Source organism: Eleutherodactylus coqui, chromosome 10 (genome assembly GCF_035609145.1).
Source record: "Eleutherodactylus coqui strain aEleCoq1 chromosome 10, aEleCoq1.hap1, whole genome shotgun sequence".
Classification (NCBI taxonomy): Eukaryota; Metazoa; Chordata; class Amphibia; order Anura; family Eleutherodactylidae; genus Eleutherodactylus; species Eleutherodactylus coqui.
In genome coordinates, this window is record NC_089846.1 from 22,636,973 (window position 1) to 22,654,800 (window position 17,828).

Genomic DNA, 17,828 nt, shown 5'->3' on the forward strand with positions numbered 1-17,828 from the left:
GGCGGAAGTGGAGGATGCCGCTACGTGACGTCACTTCCCGTCAGGTGACCGGAATACAATATGGCGCTGTCCAAGGTAAAGGTGGTGATAGAGGAGGGCGAAAGCTTATGATTTGGCTGCACCGAGGCTCTTTAGTTCCGGGGTGTCACAGTTAAAGGGAGGCAACTCCATCATGGAGCTCAGCGCTTACTGAAGGAGGAATACTTAGATCGGATACACTGTAGCAAAGTGTCAGCCTCTGTTCACTGACAGCAAGCAGAGATCTTGGTTGGGGGGGATGGGGAATTGAAACACTAAGACAACTGCAGAACATTCCATTATACAATAATAGAGTTTTTTGAGTAATAACCAGAGGACGCCTTTAAGCGCTTAATGATGACTTTTTTTTTTTTTCCTTGCTTTAAAAAAAAAAAACTTTATTCCTCCGAACACGTCGATGTCCACTGGTTGCTTTTTGCGGGCCGAGTTGTATTTGTCAGTGTTACTATATAATGTACAGAAAAACTTTTTTTTAAAATGTACATTGAGTAAAATAGAAAAAACTCAATTCCGCCATCTACGTGGAGGGGGGTCTGTTCACGGTGAACACTGGGGGGAAAAAATCACATGATCACTTTATTCTTTACCGCGATACCAAATTTATATAGTTTGTTGCACTAAATTTAAAATTAAATATTTTGGGGAATAAATTGTGATTTTCTGCCGCCATAACTTCTTTGTTTCCATGGATACAGTGTTGCAGGGACACGTTTTTTGCGTAGTTTCTATTGTTGCTATTTTGGAATTTGTATGACTTTTTGATCGCTTTTTATTTAAACATTTTTCTCAGAGGCGCGGGGACCAAAAGATTCCGGGGTTTTTTGTAATTTTAAAAAGATCAAACAAATCTTATTTGTATAGCGCCAACGTATGCCGCAGCGCCTTCGGGTAATTTTTAATTTATTACCCCCCTCACCACCAAGCTGGGTACTTATTTTACAACCTCAGAAGCATTGAAGGCTGAGTCACCCTTGATCCCGGCTACGTGAACCATACGGGGATTGAACTCACAACCTTCAGGTCGGGAGTCAGAGCTGTCTTAAAGGGGCTGTCCCGCACAGCGCTTACCTGAATCCCGGCGGTCCGGCGTCTTGATACTCACCTGCTGAAGATGGCCTCCGGGGTCTGCTCCCTCCGTGGACCGCAGCTCTTCTGTGCGGTCCATTGCCGATTCCAGCCTCCTGATTGGCTGGAATCGGCACGTGACGGGGCGGAGCTACACGGAGCCGGCATCCTGCACGAGCGATCCCATTCATAAAAGAAGAAGACCCGGACTGCGCAAGCGCGGCTAATTTGGCCATCGGAGGCCGAAAATTAGTCGGCTCCATGGAGACGAGGACGCCAGCAACGGAGCAGGTAAGTATAAAACTTTTTATAACTTCTGTATGGCTCATAATTAATGCACAATGTACATTACAAAGTGCATTAATATGGCCATACAGAAGTGTATAGACCCACTTGCTGCCGCGGGACAACCCCTTTAATATTCTGTGCCACACGGGGCTCTGGCTGTTTGTTTCTGATGCTGTTCACCGTGCCACATAACACAAGGAGTTACTATGATGGGTCGGACTTTTATGACCAGAGTGATGCCTGATATGTTTTTGGTTTCTTTTTTTTCTTTTTCAATTAAAAGTGAGAAATTGGGGGGAGAAGTGCTCTAACATCCTTTACTTTTTTTACTTTCTTACATGTTTTTTAGTCCTTAAAGGGGACTTTAACTTGCGATTGCTTCTAGAGTATAAGGCTGGATTCACACGAACGTATATCGGCTCGGTTTTCACACCAGCCAATATACGTCGTCTCTCTCTGCAGGGGGAGGAGGATGGAAGAGCCGGGAGCAGGAACTGAGCTCCTGCCTCCTCTCTGCCCCTCTGCACTATTTGCAATGGGAAGAGGCGGGACGGGGCTAATTCCCGTCACTTAGCCCCGCCCCCGTCCCGCCTCCTTTCATTGCAAATAGTTCAGAGGGGGCGGGAGCTCAGTTTCTGCACTTGGCTCTTCCATCTCCCCCCCCCTTCCCGCAGATGAGGACAACGTATATCGGCTCGGCGTGAAAACCGAGCCGATATACGTTCGTGTGAATCCAGCCTAATGCAGCACCATACAGCCCGCCCCCTTCAGGCACAGAGAGACAGTATGAAATCATTGTGTGGGAAGTGGAAGTTCTGACACCGCAGATTCAGGTAAAGATTTCCCCCCTTTAATCTCCAGGATGTACAAGTCTGATCTGGGCGCTAGGGGCTTGTATGAGGTGGGATCAGGGGCCGATCCTGCTCCATACATGGCGGGTAACGGCTGTCTTTAATCCTTTAAATGTCCAGATCCGTGTCCTGGGGTCCCTAACGGCCCCCTGCGATGAGCTTGTGAGGTGCAGTTAGATTGCCTTCTGAACGCTCCAGGGTTGCCATGATTGATAGCCTATGAAGATCTGCCTGTAGGATGTCTTGAGAGACTGCCTTGTTGGAACGCAGTATACTGCAATACTATGGGATTGCATTACACCTAATTCCCACGGGTGTTGCCCCGCAGCCGTTAGGTTCTATTGAACCTAATAGCGCAATGCTCACGGGGCGGAATTCCATCATGGAATTCCGCCTTGCGAAATTACCCGTAATCACCCGCGGGCGTATGCGCGGATGGTTTCCATTGCAGTCAATGGAAGCCGTCCATCACTAGCGTGAAAACACTTCCCCCGCTCTCTGACGCGTCATTTGACGCTGCGGGCGTGTCACACGCTGTACTGTGCATGCACTCCAGTGCGGGATGCGGGACGTCGGGCAGCGGATCCGGAGGGGAGTATGGGGTCTCTGGGGGGGTGCGCCGTCACGGCCTCCCCTGCGGAATCCATCACGGCCATGGGCACTAGGCCTTATATTCTATGGGCAATCAAATGATTGCAAGTTCAAGTCCCATATGGGGGACTGAAAAAAGAATTGTAGAAAGTATTGTTGTTAGAAAAAAATAACATTTAATAAAAGTTTAGAAAAAAACCCTCATATTTATAGAAAAAAAAAATAATCAAAAACCTATTTGCTATCACTGCGTCCGTAGAAGTCATATGAAGCCCAAAAATGATTCCAATAGAAACTACAGGATCTCCTGCCAGAAATAAGCCCTCGCCCAACTGTATGGACATAAAAATAAACTTATGGCAGGAAATACATATTTTTTTTACCCAAAAATTTCATATTTGAAAGAAGTAAGCAAAAAAAAAACCCCTCTATAAATTTGGTATCGTGGCCATCGTACAGCGTGGCGTCCTTAAGGGGTTAAACGTTTATGGTCTATTCACAGGTTATCCCATTGGTGCTAAACAGGCGCAGGTCCCACCTCTGGGACCATCAGAGAATATAAGGAGGTCCTCGTAGAAATAAGTGCAGGGGACATAGACACCTCTTTCCCTGATGGATGGGGGTCCTAGATTGGGGCTCGGCCCCCGGCTGGGATGTTTGGGATGTCTTGTGGATGCGTTATAAGTGAATTAGACGGTAACACCGCGCTTACTGCTACATAATTGTCCGTTTAAGGAGAGCCCTTCCAGAATGAAGCCCCCGCTTCTCCGGGACATTGCAGTTTTATGTAGCACGGCAAGGGCATCCCAGTGGGGGCTGCTGGGAGTCATAGAAGGTGGTCCGTAGTAGGGAAACCTCTCTATGGTGTCCCTATACTCTAATATGCAGGTAGGAACTGAATACAACTTGTCCAGCACTGGAGTATAATACAGGGTGTAACTCAGGATCAGTACAGGATAAGTAATGTATGTACACAGTGACTCCACCAGCAGAATAGTGAGTGCAGCTCTGGAGTATAATACAGGATGTAACTCAGGATCAGTACAGGATAAGTAATGTATGTACACAGTGACTCCACCAGCAGAATAGTGAGTGCAGCTCTGGAGTATAATACAGGATGTAACTCAGGATCAGTACAGGATAAGTAATGTATGTACGCAGTGACTCCACCAGCAGAATAGTGAGTGCAGTTCTGGAGTATAATACAGGATGTAACTCAGCATCAGTACAGGATAAGTAATGTATGTACACAGTGACTGTACCAGCAGAATAGTGAGCGCAGCTCTGGAGTATAATACAGGATGTAACGCAGGATCAGTACAGGATAAGTAATGTATGTACACAGTGACTCCACCAGCAGAATAGTGAGTGCAGCTCTGGAGTATAATACAGGGTGTAACTCAGGATCAGTACAGGATAAGGTCTCAGTCACATGGTATATGTGACCTGTGTTATGTAGTACACAACAAATACATATATGTACCATGCATATTTGCTGTTATGTTACATCCCCAATCCGCACCCATGTCAGTAACTCTTGGTAATATAATGTTTTTATGCAGTTACTTAAATACAGTAAAGTGATGCTTACATGAATATTGCTATTTTTGGTGTCCAGAGCCCCTTAAGGACTGTCTGCGAGGCCTCTTTGCAGGTTTCCTGACATAAAGTATACACTGGGTGCTGCTATTTACTAATCTGGTCATTTTTTGTTTTTAAGGAACGATGAGCTGCGTCTCGCACACAGATGACGCGCAACACGGAGGAAATTATCATTTTTTGATCATCTGGAAGCAGCAGTGATAACTAAGGGAACAACGTGAGAAAATCCAGGAAAGCCGCCATCATGGTGAATAAGCTCTTGGTGGCGGAGTCTCTGGTGGTGTTCTGCATTGTCCTGAGCGTCCATACTGTGGTGTGGGACCGCTTCTCCTGGTGCGCCTTGGCGCTGGCTGTGCAGGCTTTCTACGTGCAGCACAAATGGGACAGATTAATCCAGTCTGGCGGCGCCGTATTTCAGTACAGATCATCTGCCAACAGCGGACTGCTTCCAGCCAGCATGATCATTCCTCTGCTGGGCATCGTGATAAGGGAGAGGTGTAAATCTTCTGGCAACGTGTATTTTGAACGGTACGGAGTAGTCGTATCTGCCACGGGGATGGCCTTAGCCTACTTCCTCTCCATAATCGCACTAGGGATCACCAAACCTGTACCCAAAAACACCTGCATAGTGTCCGGCGCTGCCGGCTGTGCCATACTGTACACCATGAAGAATTCTCTGGCCGTGTCCGAAATCATTGAGGTCCTAGAGGTGCTGCTCATCTTTGTCTACCTTAGCATGATTCTGCTATACCTGATGCCACGCTGCTTCACTCCTGGAGAAGCCTTGCTTGTCCTCGGTGGGCTCAGCTTTGTCCTTAACCAGCTTATCAAACGTTCTTTGAGTACCGTGGGCGGCAAAGGCGATCCCGCCGATTACCTGCTGCTGGTCACCCTGGTGGCGTTGGTCGTCCTCGGCGTCATTTTCGCAGCCTTGTTCCTTTTCATGGATTCTTCTACCTGGACCTCCTCCTTATTTTTCTACATGATGACGGCCGTGTTGGGTCTGGGAATCTTCATGCCGTGGCTGCAGTTCCTTATCAAGAGGCACCCACTCTTCTGGCTCGTGGAGTTCCTTCTGCAGAGCAGCACACGGCTCTATCTCCTGGGCTACTGGGTGATCCTTGTTCTATCCGCTTGCGCCGTTGTTCTCTACCAGAACTCTAAGCGGACTCTGGATTCCAAGAAGCTTCAAGTGTCCACAGTGACTCGCAAGTACTTCCACTTACTTGTAGTGGCCACCTACATACCCGGTATCATATACGATACGCAGCTACTCTTTGTCGCCTCCGTGGCTTGTTTTGCCGTCTTTGTGTTACTAGAATACGTTCGCTACTTCCGAATTAAACCGCTAGGGCAGACGTTACGGAACCTGTTGACGCTCTTCTTGGACGAGAGGGACAGCGGTCCGCTGATTCTTACGCACATTTACCTGCTCCTAGGGATGTCTCTTCCGGTTTGGCTTTTTCCAAGACTTTGTGCTTCTTCTTTATCCAGTCCTTCTACTCTGCTCCCCTATTGCGGGGTTCTAGCTGTAGGAGTAGGGGACACCGTAGCATCGGTTTGTGGTAGTACCTTGGGCGAGATTAAATGGCCTGGTACCAAGAAGACATTTGAAGGCACCATGATGTCTATATTTGCCCAGATCATCGCGGTCGCCTTGATTCTTATCTTTGACGCTAATGTGAACATGAACAGCGGCTACGTGTGGTTATTGGGATCCATCACTTTGGTGTCACTACTAGAAGCTTTTACTACACAGATAGACAATTTGCTGCTGCCGCTTTACCTGCACATCCTGCTGATGATCTGAGTAGGGCGTCATCTTCGGGAAGCGGTTGGGTTTGATAGAATACACCGGCGCCCGGACTTGTATGCCCACGTGGTTTAAGAGTGGGACCAAATGGAATGGGATTCGCGTTTCCTGTATTCCCAGTCAAGCTGAAAGGGAAGCTGGTAACTCAATGATGGAGACTGATATGACCATCGTAACACAGAGGCGCACTCAAACAGAAGATGAGGATACTTGCCAGCAAGAGTCACCAGATCAAGGCCATCGAATGTCTCTCTAACGTACTATAAAGTTGATACAAACCAGGACACGAAGGGCTCAAATACAGGGAGTCTCAAAAGTATTGAAACACCCATATAGAATGAGAACATTTTGGCACATGGTCATGCAATGTTGCATGGAAGCTGCGAGGGAACCGGTTAGGTCATGTCATCAAAATGACGGCATGGGTGTAGAGATGAGCGAGCATACTCACTAAGGGCAATTGCTCGATCGAGCATTGCCCCTAGCGAGTACCTGCCCGCTCGGGAGCAAAGATTCGGCTGCCGGCGGCGGGCGTGGAGCGGCGGAGGAGAGCGGGGAGGAACGGAGGGGAGATCCCCCCGCTCCTCCCTGCTCATGGCCGCAACTAACCTGTCACCCACGCTGGCAGCCGAACCTTTTCTTCCGCGCGGGGAGATACTCGCTAAGGACAATGCTCGATGGAGTAATTGCCCTTAGCGAGTATGCTCGCTCATCTCTAGTTGGGTGGCATTGATCGAAATCTGCGGCGCTGATATAGGTGTTTGGTTCAGCTTGCATAAGGACGATTCTAACAAGTTCTGCTTGAGATAATGCCATCATTCACGTTTCCTGTAGTTAAGAAAAATCACGGTATTAACACAAAAAGTTATGTTAAAATGAAGCCCACCGTTGTTTTCTGGTGAAATTCTCCGCCAGTATGATATATCACACACCGACCTTCCTGGATGGAAAAGTAGAGTTGAATCCAAGATGGCCGTCATCTTGGTCACATGGCTAATAGGTTTCCCCCTTTCCCCGCAGCTTGTATGCAAAATTGTATCACAGTCTGCCAAACGAGTTTCAATCTATATGGGTGTGACCCCATATGTTACCTGCACTGATTTAGTTTCCAATACCAGATTTAAAAGGGGGTTTTCCACAACTACGTTATTGATAAACTATCCTCAGGATAGGTCATTAACCCTTTCCAATCCAACTTTGGATTCAGGGATTCCTAAAAGGCTTTCTCTTTTTGCTGTTCTACAACGGTGCCATCTGCTGGCTAAAGCAGTGTGTGCGCGCCAGAGAGGCTCCGACAGCACAGTGGCTGGCAATAGACGGTAAGAATACCCTGTTGGACGTCTTCTGATATTGGAACTGTACAATCAGAATGTAGGAGGCCGTCAGACAGGGTTAATAGTTGACTTGCGTGGATCTGCCGCTGGGGATCCCTGCCTATCAAGTGATTGAAGAGGCCACAGAACTCTTTTCAGGCCTGTGATGTCATGTTCATCGATCACATGGCCTCAGAGCAGCTCAGTCCCATTTAAGTGAATGGGACTGAGCTGCAATACCAGGCACGGGGGTGTGCCTGATATAGACTGACGATGTTTCAGTGTGTGTACGGTACATTCCGGTATCCTCCATTAGGTAATAGTGCTGTCCAGAAACTGGCAAACCGGATGTAGACTGAAGTGATAGTGGCGTTCACCATGAGCGCTGCTGTCCCTTTAATCAGTTGATCGGCAGCAATCCCAAGCGGCAAATCCTCCGATTGACTACAAATTTACCCCCAGAAAACCTCTAAGGATCTTCAGCGCCCCCTATGAACAAGAATGAATACACCTTCATCCTTGTAGACACCGTTGCTGTATGAGTAGCCAAGCTTCCCGATTTGCCCTTCGGTGCCTACTCAGTGCAAGGTATGAAATAGAAGTATTTCCTGCCCTTTTTTGTATCAACTTTTATTTATAAGAAGGCGGCACAATTAGAACGTGGATCTAGTTATGGTTGATGAAGCTTTTTAATACTCAGGGCCAAAATCACCAATAGGCCATCACTCCATCCCAGAGAAAGTCATGAAATCGGCATCTACAAGCTGAAGGCACAACCCAGTGGTTAAAGCCGATTTACTAACCTAGTTTGCTTCACTCTGCACTGCATACCAATCAGGCTTGGTTGGAAAGAGGATGAGGTGTATAGTCCTCCCCCAGATTCTATGTCTTACAGGTTAACCCTTTATGCAGTTGCGGCACCCCTATTTAAAGTGTACCGGTCCAGTTGTAAACTATTGATGGCCTAGCCACAGTACAACGGCAGGGGGTCTTCTATGTGACTCCTGCCAATCAGCTGGTCGCCAGGCAAGTGGGCTTGTACAATGAGCTGATTTCTGCAGACAGCGCCTTTCCCACTGCAGTGGCCAGGCTTGGTATTACAGGCAAACTTCCCATTGAAGTGAATACCAAGCCTGGCCACTGAAGTGGGAACGGAGCTGTACGCTTCCAGCAGAAATCCAATTGGACTATAAGAACACCGGCTTGCCAAATAGCTGAGCGGTGGGGGTCCTGGGCATCTGAACAGGCCATCAATAGTTCACAACTGAACGACCCCTTTATGTTCGTCAGACCCAGACAGGCTCTCCCTCACACCCCATATTTTCATATCCCTTTCCGGGGTACCAGATCCCCCTTTGTAGCAAATATCTACATATACTGTGAAATTCAATGTGTAATTCTCTTTCTTCTGCCCACAGTATTATCAATGACCTGAATGCACTGACTATTGTATGTATTGTACTGTTATACTACAGGAACCAGATTTCTTTTAACACATAAATCGTTTTTTCTCATATGTTTGGTCCCGAGTATTCGCACGCATTGTACCGTTCCTTTAAACGTATCCAGAAATACCCCCAGAAAGAGAAATTTGTATCAGCAAAAACATTTTTTGGGAAATAAATGTGTGTTCTGTAGTTTTTTTTGTCTTGTTCCTGTTGTCCGTATGAACTTAAAGGGGTGTTCCCATCTGGACCAAATATGGCTGTGATGGGAACACCGCTAGAAAAGAGGCAACTGGAAGGATGGAAGCAACTGAGCGCGGCTATGCTGTTTTTGTAGCTCCCATACAAGTCAACGAGTAACTCCAGAGCTATGGAAACGGCGCAGCTCACTTTGTACACAGTTTGCGTAACTCCCATTGACTTCTTCGGGAGTTATGGAAACAGTGTAGCAAATACACCTTTCTGTCGTCCCGGTCACTGCTACAGTCCGCCTGGAGGTGGTGAGGGGCATGAACGCAAGATAGATGCAGGTCCCATCTATTGGACAGTTATGGCATACCCCGTGAACGTGCCATAAAAGTCCCAAATGAGAATATTCTTTATTAATGCCATGAAATTCTTTTTAATTTGTTAAATCCCAATTTTACATTTGTTTCTGGCAGACTTGCACAATGATCTACAACCTCACAAGACCAGAAGACAAAGCGTACATGACCAGTTATTACATTTGAGATTAGAAACAGCGCCACTTTTTTAATGGGCTGAGACTGGTATTGCAGGTTCTTTCACTTGAATGGGACTATGCTGCAATACCAGGCACAGCCTTGTGGACTAAGTGGTGCTGTTCCTGGAGGAAAAAAAAGCAGATCCTCCAGAAAGTTTCATAATCCATCACCTGCCCTGCTCGTTAAAGGAGTTGTCAGAGTTGTTGTTTTTTTTGTTTTGTTTTAGTTTTTTCTTCACATACCCGGTCCCCATGTCCAAAAATACTAGTCTCTCCTGATTCTCCGCATGTCCATCGCCGTGGCTCACTCTTTTCAACACTTAGGTATGTGATTGGCTGCTGTAGCCTGTGATTTCCATTAACAGGCTGACTACAGACCCAGCGCGGAGTACGAAGGTGGACTTGCAAGCAGTCAGGACAAAGTATAGTGGCTTATTATTTCTAGCCGTGGGCAGCGGGAGTGGAAAGAGCCAAAATAAAGGGATGTTAATTATTCTTCATTCGCCATTATATAAGTAATAGTCATGTAATTATCATGGATGTAGATGGAGTTGAAAATGGCGCGTCTGCGGCTCCTCATCACCGGCTCTTCTCTATAGAGATGGAAAGGGGAGTTCTTGGGTTGGTTGTAACCTAAAGAGAAAAATGAGTAGAAAGCTCTGAGAATTAGGCCGGCGTTGTACGCGCGTATGCGTATTTGGACATGCATCGTGTATTCTGCTATACATTTTGCGCCCGCATGGCATGTGCATTTGTACGCAGCAAACAAAGACGAAGCAATTCAAATGACTAATTTATCTAATGAACAGGCAGCGTATCGCACATCCTCCAGCACATTGTGTCCAATTCACATCCTCCAGCACATTGGCTCTTAAGACGGAATAGAACAATGGAAAACAAAACGCTGATGTAAATGGCCTAAATGAGGAGTATTAGATGCCCGGCTTTCAACAAGAAGACCTTTTACAAGATCAATTTCAGGCTGGATTCACACGAACGTATATCGGCTCTGTTTTCACGCCGAGCCAATATACGTTGTCCTCATCTGCGGGGGGGTGGGGGGGATGGAAGAGCCAGGAGCAGGAACTGAGCTCCCGCCCCCTCTCTGCCTCCTCTCCGCCCCTCTACACTATTTGCAATGGGGAGAGGTGGGACGGGGGTGGTGCTAATTCTCCCCACTTAGCCTTGCTCCCCGTCCCGCCTTCTTTCATTGCAAATAGTGCAGAGGGGCGGAGAGGAGGCAGAGAGGGGGCGGGAGCTCAGTTCCTGCTCCTGGCTCTTCCAGGCCCCCCCCCCCCCCGCAGATGAGGACACCATATATCGGCTCAGTGTGAAAACCGAGCCGATATACGGTCGTCTGAATCCAGCCTTCGGCTGGATTCAGACGGGCGTATTTTGGCTGGGTTTTCACGCCCAGCCAATATACATCGTCTCTCTCTGCGGGGGAGGGGGGGGAGCCTGGAAGAGCCAGGAGCAAGAACTGAGCTCCCGCCCCCTCTCCGCCCCTCTGCACTATTTGCAATGGGGAGAGGCAGGGCTAATTCTTGGAACTTATAACGGAGCTGTGACTGCTCCACTTCCAAGCAGATCCTGACAACTCCATTGACAAAGCATCCATCAAGTTTCCAGTACTTTTGCTGGCAAAGATTCCCGAAAGCCCATAACACAAATGTGGTGTGGTCGGCCCAGTTTCAGGTCCTCACCAGTTCTCCGGACTCCAGGTGGTATTCTGTGACTCCATCACATGGAAGGAGTAGGCATGGCGAGAGTTTGGGGAACTGTTCAGATCACTTTTGTGTACAACTTCTCCGTGGATTAAAACTAGTCCTCCTATGGGTAAGTAAGATATGAACAAAGGATTTGGAGTAATGACATGAATGATACATGACTGTACACTGAGCGATCGCTGTATTAGGAACGGCTGCTGTGTGACATCCTGTATCAGGAACCACAAGATCTGCTCTGAGATAATGTGCTGACCTCTCCTCTACGGAGCAGAAGGTAGTATTTGCCAGTCAATGTGACTTGAGTGACATTGACCATGGGCAGATTGTTGGTGCCCAGAGGTGTGGTGCCAGCATTTCTGAAACAGTTGCACTTATTGGCTGTTCCTGAACTGCGGTATCAAGAGCGTACCAACCATAGCCAGATGTCCAACAGAAGATCACACAGCAGCAGGCCACGTCTGGTTGATCCTAGAGGCGAGGATTGAGTGGCTTAGCTGGTAAACAGCATGAAGCCATACCCCATGGGCTCAACAGACCGGTAGTGGTGGTGTCTTGGTCTGGGGAGCATTTTACTGGTCTGGCCTAGAACGGTTGGTCATCATACCACAAGCCTTGAATACTGAACTCTACAGGGACCTATTAGCCGACCATCTGCACCCATATCTTCAGGAAGTCTTCCCCAAACACAGCGCCATATTTCAACAGGACAACATCCAAGTCATCGAGCCCTGATCACAAGGGAGTGGTTGGAGAAACACAATGAATTCTTTACTCTGCTCTGACCCCTAATCTCACTGGACTCTAACCCCATTGAACAAGTTTTGGATATGCTGGTAAAAGCTGTGAGATCTGCTCTCACTTATCCACAAAACGTGCACCAAGTGACAGAGCTGTGGCAGCGGATGTGGGGCAAGTTGATTATGGAGGATGTGCGCCACCTTGCAGAATCTGTTCCCCAATGTCTGAAAGCTGTGTTCGCCCAAAAAGGTGGACCAACCTCTTCATTGAGTAGGTATTCCGAATGTAGTGATCGTTTAGTGCAGATTGTTCCTATGATAAACATGATTACTACCAATCATATCTAAGGGACTACTAAGTACATTGAAATCTATATACACATCATGTCTGCTATATGAAGACGCCGCTCAGTCGGAGATCCCCTTAATAATAACCCCCTATGAAAACCCCTGCTAGAGAGCAGCAGGACCGGGGGAACAGCTGCAGAGACCCAGAACACGTCGGGGAACGGGCAGAAGAGGCAGGAGAGAAGGCGGCAGACTCCTAAAAGTAAGTGCTGCCCAGTGCAGACCCCTGGAAGCCTGCACCAATCCTGTGCTGGGGAGCAGAGAGATAAAGTGAGCCCTGTAGCTCAAGCAAACAGAGGAGATACCCCAGGAGCCTGCCCCCAGAACCCCCCCCCCCTCTCTGAAGTGAAGCAGCCTGCAAGAGGCCCAGAGCCAGCACAGCATAAAGTCTGCCTGCACACCTCCCCTGCAGCCCCAGACCTGCAGCACCAGCCACTCATAAAATCTGCACCCTGAACCTGCAGAAGCTAACCACACAACAACTGCTATAAAAGGCATCCTACAAACGGCCACAAACGCAAGCATATATTTAAGAATATTCACAAAAGACTTCCGCTGACCTGCAACCCCCCTCCCCCCACAGGAAAAGGGTCATACGCAGTTAGTGGAATGACTACGGCCTACCCATGAGCTGCGCTCTGACCCCATCCCTCTCTTCAGAACAGAAGCAACTTTTAACACCAAACTAGAAGACCTCACAATCTGAAACATCTATAATGTCCAGGAGGACCAACAGACAAAGCAAGGGCCAGCCTACAACATCACAGTGTACATTACCAGAACTGTTCTCGGGCAACCAATATACCCCATTAACGCAGATGGAGCAATCACCCCACAACTCCGAAAACGGAGACATCCCAAGCACCGGCCAGAACATCGACCCACCAAGTATGCACCAAGCTTCTGATCTCTCCTCCTCAGACTCGAAGCTCCTTACACACATCAAGAAACTGTTCCGAGAGGAGCTACAGGCAGCGGTGCACGACATATCCAGACAAATTAACGATCTAGGCCAGCGAACCAACGATCTTGAACACAAAACGGACGACATCATAGACGCGCTGGACCATGAAAGAGCGAGATGGGATGACTGTGCTGAAAGAGTAGAAGCGCTTGAACTAAAATGTGAGGACCTCGAAAACCGGAGTAGGAGAGCTAACATACGCATCCGAGGCCTTCCAGAGTCTATCATCAACCTGAAAGAGGCCGCTACGAATCTGTTCTCCGCTCTCCTCCCCCAAGTAGCGCAGGAATCCCTACGGATAGACAGAATACATCGTGCCCTCTCAAGACCGACCAATACTGACTTACCAAGAGATACTATCCTGAAGCTCCATTACTCAGAGATGAGAGATCAACTCCTAACGGCTGCACGCAACCTAGACTCGCTGCCGGGGGTCCCCACCTCAGTCCAAATGTTTGCAGACATTGCTCCGTCCACTCTTGCAAAAAGAAGAGCTTTGAGGCCCATAACCCTAGCCCTGCAGCAAGCGAATATAAGATACCGCTGGAACTTTCCATTTGCCTTGTTGGTCCGCATCAACCAAAGGTCGTACTCAATAAGAAACTTGGAAGAAGGAAAACGCATCTTAGAGGAGGAACACATCCCCTATGTGAGCGAACCGAGCAGATCCCCTAGACAACAACGACCAACGCGTTCCTGGACAACAGCGGGAAATCCACGCCGCAGAATGAACATCAACGAAAACCGAACCCAGAGCGCCTGATTCAGATATGTATCATTTAACTAGTAGTGCTTGTTGGCCCCGACGGGGCTGGCCCCCCCCAGGCCCTCCACAGGGGGGCGTGGGGTGGCTCAGCTACCACATGACTACTCCCCAACATCCACTAGACACTACTGAAAAGGGACCTTCCCTGTGATACACATGGACAAACGAAGGTGGACTTGAGCGATGCCAATAGACAAAGGCACTACACCCACGGCGAGACCTGGCAACCCACCTACAACCCATGAGTGGCTTGTCCGCCTGGGGCCCCGCATTCTATAAAATATACATAATTGACCCCCTCCCCCCCCCGTAACGGGTTGAGGAGACGTAAGCTTAACACCAACACAGGTGGTGTGCGGGCCCCACGTGGATAGGCACAAGGAAACTTAAAAACTGTTTCCTCCGGAGTCAAAAGGTCAAAATGACCTGGTAAACCAGATTGAATTGTTTAATTGTTTCTGTTAAATGTTATGATAAATTTTCGCATTGGGACGGGCCGGAGAAACTTGACGCCCAATCCTCACCAGACTTTGAGTGTCCCCTTTTGATGTTCTTAAGGGAACACTCAGTTTGGGATTTCTTGGGTTCCGAAAGAGACCCAAACCCGTTCGAAACCTTGATATTTGTTTTAACTGTTATTTCTACAATGCTATTGTATGTACTGAAAGGTAATTCCACACACCACCTGCCTAACGACTACCACCACATTACTACCCAAAAACACCAGATACACTCTAGAAACACTCAGCCTCCTCCTACCCCCCCAACAGGGCCACACCCCAGAAATATTCAGCCTTCTCCTACCGCCCCAACATGGCTACCATAATCTCACACAACGTTAAGGGATTCAACTCCCCACTCGAGAAGGAAGGCATTTACACAATACCTTAAAGTCAAACCCGACATCATTTGCCTTCAAGAAACCCATTTTTCCACCACCTCTGCCCCTAGCTACCTACACCCACAATACACCAGAGTCGTCTCGTCGGTTGCATCCAAAAAACACCAAGGAGTTACAACTCTCCTACATAATTCCTTCCCCCTCGTAATAGACAAAACAGAAATAGACTCACAAGGGAGATATGTCATACTACACGGTAAGCTCAGGGAACATAAATTAGTAATAGTAAATTCATACGCCCCCGTGAACAATCCTTGCAAACTATTTACTCAAATCGCCAGAAAACTAAGAGAGATACCGAAAGCTTCTATATATTGGATGGGAGACTTCAACATGGCCCTCTCCCCGGCCCTAGACCGTTCCTCCCAAAGTCCAGACAAATTAAGCCCTTCACAAAGAATTTCAATAAACAATACACTGAAAGACTTAGCAATAGCAGACTGTTGGAGGGAGATGCACGGCACGAGCAGAGGCTACACCTTTTTCTCGGCCCCGCACAAAACATACTCGCGCATCGATTGGGCCCTGGTATCGACCCATATACTCCCCATACTTGCCCAGGCTAGACACATCCCATGCGCCTGGTCAGATCATGACCTAGTCCTCACCCAATTTATAAATACTACCCCGCAGCCTCTACCAAGAAAATGGAGACTCAATGAGTCCATACTGAAAGACCCCATAACGTTGGCACAAACAACAGAGCAACTGACGGAATTCCTAGCAACAAACGACAATAATAACCTGTCTGGGTATGGCTGGCTCATAAAGCCTTCATGAGAGGCCAAATTTCCAGAATTTCTGCTACCAAAAAGAAGGAAAAAACACAAGCTCTACAAGCACTAGAAAGACGCCTCGCCCTGCTAGAAATAGCAAACCAGCAACGCCCTAGTATAGCCCTGACGAAAAACATCCGAGATACCAAACTACAAATCGACCTTCTATATACAAACCAGGCAGAAAGGGCCCTCCAATGGACTCAATCAGTGTACTTCAAACTGGCCAATAAACCTGACAAACTACTGGCATCACGCCTTAGAGCGAAAGAAAAAATTAACATAGTCCACTCCATTAGAACACAAAATGGATCATGCTCAGCGGACCCCGATAAAATTGCTAACACGTTCCTTGACTTTTACAACAAATTATATACATATAAACCCCAAAAATCGCCTTCTGCCCCCCAAGAGTTTCTAAATAATCTAATGCTCCCACAGCTCTCAGATCACCAAAATGACCACCTCAACCAACACATCTCGGTAGAAGAAGTGGAAGAGACTATCAAACTACTGAAACCAGGTAAGGCCCCAGGCCCAGACGGCCTTACCGCCTTGTACTATAAAAAATTTAGCACCGTCCTCTCACAGCCCCTAACGCGCTTCTATAATGACATTCTATTAGGAAAAACTGTTCCAGACGAATTCCTTAAAGCCCATATAACTGTCATCCCCAAACCTAAAAAAGACCATACCTCCCCAAAAAACTACAGACCAATTTCACTATTAAATATAGACTATAAGATCCTGACCAGCATATTAGCGAAACGACTAAACACATTTCTCCCCTCACTGATCCACAAAGATCAAGTAGGCTTTATTCCTTCCCATCAGGCATCAGACAACATTAGAAAAGTCCTTAACCTCATACACATATCAAACACTAATAAAACACCACAACTAACCCTATCCCTAGACATCGAAAAAGCTTTTGATAGCTTATCCTGGGATTACCTATTCGCTGTCCTTAAAAAAGCAGGTATCCAAGGGAACTTCATTACGGCACTACACGCCCTATACTCAACCCCCTCCGCGGAATTAAAACTTCCCACCTCAACAGTAAATAAAATATTAGTTCAGAGGGGAACCAGACAGGGATGCCCCTTATCCCCAGCCCTCTTCGCTCTAGCGATGGAACCCCTTGCACAAATTATTAGAAATAACCCAAACATAACGGGGGTAACCGCAGGAAGCAAAGAATATAAAGCTAGCCTATTCGCGGACGATATCCTGCTCACTCTAACTAAACCCCTCACCTCACTACCAAACTTAATGAAAGTCTTAGACACCTTTGCTGAAGTCTCAGGACTGATAGTGAATATGGGCAAAACGGAAGCCTTATTCCACAATATCCCCTCACACTCACAAAAGCTCATTGAACTAAATTTTGGATTTAATGCATGCCAACATCATATCACATATCTCGGTATCAAACTCACCCCCAAACTAGACACCTTATACAAAAAGAACTACCCCCCCCCTGTTCGCAGAGTTGAAAGCAGACTTAAAGAAATGGAACCACCCCTCCATTTCATGGATAGGGCGCATCAACTCTATTAAAATGAACGTTCTGCCCCGTCTACTATACTTATTCAGATGCCTCCCCGTTGGAATCCCCCCTAAAGACTTACAAGAAATGCAAAAGGCCATATTTCAATTTATCTGGAGGAACAAACGACCCAGAATCAAACAAAAGGTAATGCACTATCACAAGAGAACCGGAGGCCTATCAGTACCCAACCTGAAAAAATATTATATAGCAGCGCAACTATCACAAATCCCCCTAATGTTCGCCGGCAGGAAAAGACCCCTGTGGGCAGAGGTGGAAACTGCCCTTCTGGCCCCTTTGGACCTAGGTATCATATTCTGGGATAAAAA

General features: G+C 47.5%; 2 protein-coding genes across 2 annotated transcripts in view; one reads left to right on the forward strand and one right to left on the reverse strand.

Annotated features, from left to right (window-relative positions):
* The first annotated feature begins 1 nt into the window (after position 1).
* DOLK (dolichol kinase) lies at positions 2-9,199 on the forward strand. The gene is made up of 2 exons (XM_066580545.1): positions 2-75; positions 4,555-9,199. Exon 2 carries the CDS (start codon positions 4,681-4,683, stop codon positions 6,244-6,246), a length of 1,566 nt encoding a protein of 521 aa, XP_066436642.1. The 5' UTR covers positions 2-75; positions 4,555-4,680; the 3' UTR covers positions 6,247-9,199.
* Positions 9,200-10,215: 1,016 nt separating this feature from the next.
* PHYHD1 (phytanoyl-CoA dioxygenase domain containing 1) overlaps positions 10,216-17,828 on the reverse strand; it is a 30,470-nt gene continuing 22,857 nt past the window's right edge. The window contains exons 10-11 of the mRNA XM_066580550.1: positions 11,435-11,561; positions 10,216-10,364 (exon numbers count right to left, since the gene is read on the reverse strand). Of these exons, the coding sequence (XP_066436647.1) occupies positions 10,325-10,364; positions 11,435-11,561 (167 nt within the window). The 3' untranslated portion in view covers positions 10,216-10,324. The remainder of the gene's footprint in view (positions 10,365-11,434; positions 11,562-17,828) is intronic.

What these genes read in the sequence shown, in the direction of transcription:
- DOLK (XM_066580545.1), top strand. Translation starts at nt 4,681, where the DNA reads ATGGTGAATAAGCTCTTGGTGGCGGAGTCTCTGGTGGTGTTCTGCATT.